The following is a 6,221-nucleotide window of genomic DNA, read 5'->3' as shown; positions in this document are numbered from 1 at the left end:
GTGTGTGTGTGTGTGTGTGTGTGTGTGTGTGTGTGTGTGTGATACCCAGGGACACAGTTTAGAGCAAGAGTCGACATCCCTGTCTGGCTATTTACATCTCAATCTTGTCCTGTTACAGATTCATTTTTCACTGGTCTTGTTAAGAACAGTCTTACACCATCTTAAGTAAAGCCAATGCCACCATCTTCATTCAGAGCTTCATTACCTCTCCTTAATGTGTTTGGGTTAGGCTTGTAGAGGAATGTGCTGTGTTTCAGTATTTCCCTCCCAATTGAAGAGCTCCGTCCGGGCCGATGCGAGGTAATCCTCTAATGGGCCTCAGCTCCACTCAATAGCCATCAGTCAAATATACTCAATAGCCATCGGTCAATAATAGTCAACAAGACAAAGCAGTGACAGCGGGCACTCTTGTTGTCGCTGTTCAGAGTGTCACAAGATTGACCGACTCTTTTTCTAAATTGGATTCAGTGCAGGGTGAGAGGAATGTTTACGCTAACAACATTGGATGATGTGCCAGATAGAAAAGCCTCTGGATCGTCGGAAAAAAAACTTCAGATGGATGGAGGTTAATATCCCAAGACTACAGCCCTAAAAATGTGGACAAGATATCCCTTTGCTATTTCTATCTCCCCCACCCCCACAAGCAAAAACTGCTGCAGGTAATTAAAAAGAGAGGACAAAAGACGACTATAATGGTTCGTGTGAAGAAGGTGAAGAGGTTAGAGTGGAGGGATGAAGGCCACAAAGGAGGTTGCTTTTGATGAAGGTAGATGCAGGTTGAGGAAAGAAAAACCAGCTGAGCCCCCAGGGACATTCTCTAACCATCACAACATGATAAATGCCTCCTCTCTCTCTCTCCCCGTCCCTCTCGTGCTTTTGTTCACCTCCCTCTTTGACACACTTGCTTTCAGTTTTTATTTACTCGTCCCCCCCCCCCAGGTGCTTGTTTGGTGACACACCCTTTCCCTTCTTCTTTACAGCTCAATTATGTGGTAAAGCCTGTCGTCAGCGCAGAAGGGTGAAGGGGGTCAAGTGAAGTGTTTCCCACTCTGCTGTAAATATACTGTATGGCTACAGCTTGTCCCTTGTGACTGTGCAATTTGGTGTATGCGCTAAGCTTCCCTCCATCCATCGCTCCATCATTCTCTCTAACCCACCGCCCTCTCCCCCCCTCAGTTATTCCCCAGGCGGCAGGCCACATATTGACCTTTGGATCCTCCCATTTTTTCCTCTTACGGAGGCACTCGAAGCTCAAGCACAGAACGGAAAGGGAGCATCTGTCTGTGACTTTGTAAACATGCAGACACAAATATAAGTGCATGCATATGCAAACACATACTAAATATTGTAATCCTTTGGTGCCTCAGACTTTTTTGTTTTTGCATTTGAAGACTCCGGGTAAGGCTCATTGTTTACCATTGCATGCTTGAGTCCATTCCTCCATCTTTAATGGCAAAGCGGTTTGTTCTCAGATGAATAGATTAGCTTCACCGAGACATAACTTGATGGATCAGTGTGTACTAGGGGCCGCTTGGTCACCGGGGCTGCTAGCCAGAATTTGGAGCCGCCGCAGAGAATGGCCCTCTATTGTGCGGTTGTCAGGCTGGCTGGCTGCTGTAGTGCGCTCACTCAGACATGCTGGCATGCGCACAAACATATACTGATGTACACGCATACAAACAGAGACACTTATCACCAGAAAGAGTCAGTGTCAGGTCAGCCGGCCTGTGAACAGCGCTGTATTGTTGCCAGCCTCCAGCTCTCCTGGACATTTAACAGTGCGGGCATTCAGCTGTTACTGGTGACTCAGGACCAGTGCGGCAACCAGTGTGACCATCGACACCTGCCTTCACACTACCACACTGTTGTGTTCTTGAGGAGCAAAGATAAATCAAGGATACTTCGTGAAGGCAATGTTGGAACCAATACAAAGATCATTAATTCATATTCATTAATCAATATGAAGGGCTATACATTGATAGGGGAAAGGTAAAAAACACTTTTATAAATGAATATAGGTTAAACACATCAATAAGGAGCAAGTAAAGTAAATATTCCCCATGGTGAGGTGAAGAATGGGACCAAATGGGGAGGGTTTTAATCAATTTGTTCTGTTCAGATATAGCCCTATTGAACTTATTGCTTTTTCACTTGACCTCCACCCTAATGACCCCCCACTGAGAGCCTATAGAGATGAACATAAAGCACAGCGAGACCCCTATTCATTGGACTCCAGTGTCAACGTCCAGTGGAAAATAAGATCTTGCGTTGACTTTTGTGAGCAGTTCCTAGCTTCCTGCCAAAACAATGCGTACGTCACGTCAAGTGTCTGTTGACTTTGACACTTTGAGCCCGACTGTTTGACTGGCATATTTTCCACAATAAACTTTTTTTCGTTCATCCTTCGGGGTGTTTGAGAGCTCTTATATTTGTGTACATTCTCATGGTTTGTGTGTTAGAGGTGCTGTCAGTCAGCACCTCTCTCAGTCTAGTTTCTAAGTCTAGAGACAATTAGCAGAGTTGGGTTCTATACCCTGCTGCTTCTACAGAGCCATTATATCACTTTGCCTTGTACCTTTACTCTATCTCTCTGTCGCTATCTGCCCTCATTTTTCTCTTTCTTCGTTTACTATAGTTAAATTCTAGGTTTGAAAAAGCTTGCACAATGACGTTTCTTTCAAATAGGGCTATTAAAAATAACATGCAGCTAGATCTTTTTTAACAGGCTGCCTTAATTGTGTGTGGGGACAACTGAGGGGGATTCAGTTCATGCTGACATCAGCAGTATTTTTTACTTCTGGTAAAAACACTGCGAGGGGAAATTGTTCCCGCCGCACCAGACAAATGATCTTTTAAATGCCTCTTGCCTCGTCGATGTTATCATTCAAGCATTTGGTCGGAAATTCCTCACGCATATCTGTCAGTTTAAACATCTTTCATTTGCAATGTCACTTCCTGTGTATGTGTGAGAGAGAGAGAGAGAGAGACAGAGAGACATACAGTGGGTGAGGTGAGAGCTGGTAAACGGCTACCGCAACCTCTGGTGCCCCATGGTGCCAGTGTAACCAGCCTGGCAGTGTGATCTGTAGCGTGCACACACACACACACACACACACACACACACACACACACACCACCAGGGCACGGCAGAGCAGCTAATGACTCATATCTCTGCCCCCCCCCCTTCTTCTCTCTCTCTCTCTCTCTGTCTGTCTGTTCCTCTGTATTTCTCTGTCTCTATCTGTACAGGGGACATCACTCAGAAGGGCTATGAGAAGAAAAGAGGCAAGCTGTTGGCACCATACATCCCACAGATACAAGGTAAGGCACACAGGCCTGCAGGGAATTTACTGTCCAGAGCAGGTTTACATTTGTTTCCCCTGGCTGCCTGTTAGCATAGCAGTTAGCATTGTGTCCATGGCAAGAGCAAACAAAATGGGGAAAAAAAGAATCTTATGATTTTAATAATGATGATTATTGGTGTGTCTTCGTTTTTCTTTTTTTTTAAAGAAAAAAAAAATCAAAAATAAAATCCCAAAACTTAAACAATCAGCATATAACAAATCCAAAGCTAGTTTAGAAGTTGATTTTTAATATTAGCGCTATAAGTTACCATGAAGGATTCTATGGAGGCTTTGGACACATCTATGTAATTCATCTGGTTAGATTTGATACGTCTGCTGCTGTGCCCTTGATTCTTTAACTGTGGTTCTGTTATCCTTGGGTCTGTTATTATTGCCACAGCCCTGCAGCGGCCATATACAGTATTATAGTGTTTGTAGGGGCCAACTAAAAATAGATGCTAACCAACCAAAACAATGAAGACAGACTGTATTGGAAATGTAAATACGGTATTAGGTGTCTCTGCTGGAATGATAACTGGTCAAGATTTTGTCTCATTTGATTGTTTTGTGTGCTTGCGTGCTGCTTTCATCACTAAGTTCCTGTCTTACAGAATGCTCATTATTTAGAGTGGTTTGTTTATTTAATGCAGTTTGTGCATATTGTACCTGCCATCCTGTCTTAGGCTGTAGGTGGTTGAGAAGAATTAACTTTAAAAAAACAAGGGGGCGTGTATTTTCCAAGATGTGTGTCTCTACTTTTTATCGGCCTCTGGCTTTTGACTGTGCGTACATACACTTATATATCAATTCAGCGTATTTTTATTCCCAGTTGAGCAGTCAGTCCAAATCCCAGAGAGGAGTCGCTGTCTTTATACTTCATGCTTCCCCGTTCTTTGTCCGGGGCTCATGGCAGTCATCGGTTTGGCCTGCTATCAGAACGGCAAGCCTCAGTGGAAACCAGTGTCTGTTGTGGGCCGCTCACTCAAGGCTTTCCACTGGAGTTAGCAGGCCTGTTATTCAGCTTGGGGCGGATCATCTCCTTCATTCTATGTCTTTCTGTTGCTCCCTCTCCCTTCTTGTTATCATGGATTCATATGTTTCCTTTCTGTCATTCATTGTTAGATCCACTCAGTCTGGATCCTAACACTTAAAAAGAAGGGACGTGATAGATATCGGGCAGAAATAGATGGGCTATGGGTGACATTCTTCCAGCGGGATGAATGGATGTGTTGGGAGTTAGTAAATGAATGAGTGGGTTAGGGTTTAACAGCTGCAGGGTAGAAATAGGAGACCAATAGACTGAAAGTTTCTGAGCTCCATGCAAAATTTCGCAAGCCGTTTTGCCTTATATTTCACTGTAGCAACAGGACTACAGTACATGTGCCAAGTGCAATAACGTAGGGTACAAAGATAGATTGTTTAGATCTATGACAGAGTAAATTCATTTCCTTTGTTTTTATTTGAGTGTTTTGAAGCTGCACTGTGAGCTTTGAGAGTAAATACTTGCTTTAGGTGTTGACCATACTGGGAAGTCAAACATTTAGGAAAAGCTCTGTGGGGGAATTGTTGTCCATCCTCAGTAAGAACACGGGTATGTGTTGTCTTATCTTGAGTGATTTTGTTTTTGACATCTGGTTTAGATTTTCTGCCTATGAATGCAGTTGCTGTGTCCCAGCTCATTCAACCTGAATTTGTCATCCATTCATTTATATTAGGCACGTGTCATTTCAATTGCTTATTAATGTCTGCGATTCTAATATGCAATCGGGTACTCGATGCAGGTCATTAGCCAAGCGTATTTGTTCTCTGAAAGAAGTGAGACACAGCACTTGTGTCATCAGCCGCCACACCTGTAAGTGTTAGGCATCAGACGGGTGCTAAAAATTCATCAGGGAGCGCTACGGGCCAATAACAACATCTGCTGTGACGGAGCAAGCCTCTGATTGGCTCTGTGCGCTGTGTCTCAGAAGTGTGTTCTTCCCAGCAACCGGGTCTGGTGTCCTGGCTTGTTTATATAGACCTGTTTCCTGCAGGGGCTGGGGAAAGGCTGATGTGTGACTGGGCTGTCAGAGCGATATAAGGGACCAGCATAATATATTGATGTGTCTATCCATGTGTGTGTATGTGTCAGACTCCATGCATTATGTGTCCTTAAATGACCTCGGGCCTTAACGAAGCGTGTCTAAAATTTGAAAGTGTTATTGAACAGATTTAGTCAAAGCGTGTGTGAATGTTGCTCAGCATTTCCGTGTGTGTGCTGCTGCCGTCCGAGAGTTGCTGACAGTGTGGAGCTCGCTTATCCCCACTAAGCTGCTGCTGAAAAGCCAGGCGGGCTGATGGCTGTCTGGCTGGCCGGGTGTCTGACTGGCCAGCCAGCTATAGGTGTTGGATCTAGCTGGCTGAATGTGGCACGGGAGGACTCTGTCCTTTTCTAATGGTTACACTTGTAAAGACAGCCAAATATACACAAGTGGCAATCACTAGCCAATGATAGTAGGCGGCTTTGACTACATAAACGTTTGGCTGAAGTACATGAATATAGCTGGACTGTTAATGCGGAGTCCCTCATGTTGTGTCATCAGGTTGTATGTGTTTGAATTGTATACTTTTTTTTCTTCCTATATAATTACTTTGTAGCGATTCAAAACACTTCCTTTGGGGAAGGAAGCCTCTAAAATTGGTAGCCATCAAATTACATTTGTGGATTAAATTTGTGGTAGTTGTACCTGGCTGGCTTGGTAATGCATTGCAATGAACTCAGTTGGCTATGTTTGCATATGAGGATTTGCAGGGGTTAATGTCTCTGTTACTGCATATTTTAGCATCCAGTTAGCAGGTTTCATTAAATGGAATAAAAGACGAGCTGTGTTCCCTGTA

The 6,221-nt window shown here is 43.9% G+C and overlaps 1 protein-coding gene across 7 annotated transcripts in view; it reads left to right on the top strand.

Annotated features, from left to right (window-relative positions):
* Nucleotides 1–6,221, top strand: part of dip2a (disco-interacting protein 2 homolog A) — a 71,597-nt gene that overhangs the window by 38,093 nt on the left and 27,283 nt on the right. For all 7 annotated transcript variants that reach the window (XM_031858492.1, XM_031858489.1, XM_031858487.1 and 4 more), the window contains one exon: nucleotides 3,250–3,321. In XM_031858492.1, coding sequence (XP_031714352.1) covers nucleotides 3,250–3,321 — 72 coding nt within the window. The remainder of the gene's footprint in view (nucleotides 1–3,249; nucleotides 3,322–6,221) is intronic.

This window comes from Anarrhichthys ocellatus, unplaced genomic scaffold (genome assembly GCF_004355925.1).
Source record: "Anarrhichthys ocellatus isolate YVR2014 unplaced genomic scaffold, GSC_Weel_1.0 scaffold20, whole genome shotgun sequence".
NCBI classification, from domain to species: domain Eukaryota; kingdom Metazoa; phylum Chordata; class Actinopteri; order Perciformes; family Anarhichadidae; genus Anarrhichthys; species Anarrhichthys ocellatus.
This window is presented reverse-complemented; position numbering and strand designations above follow the sequence as displayed.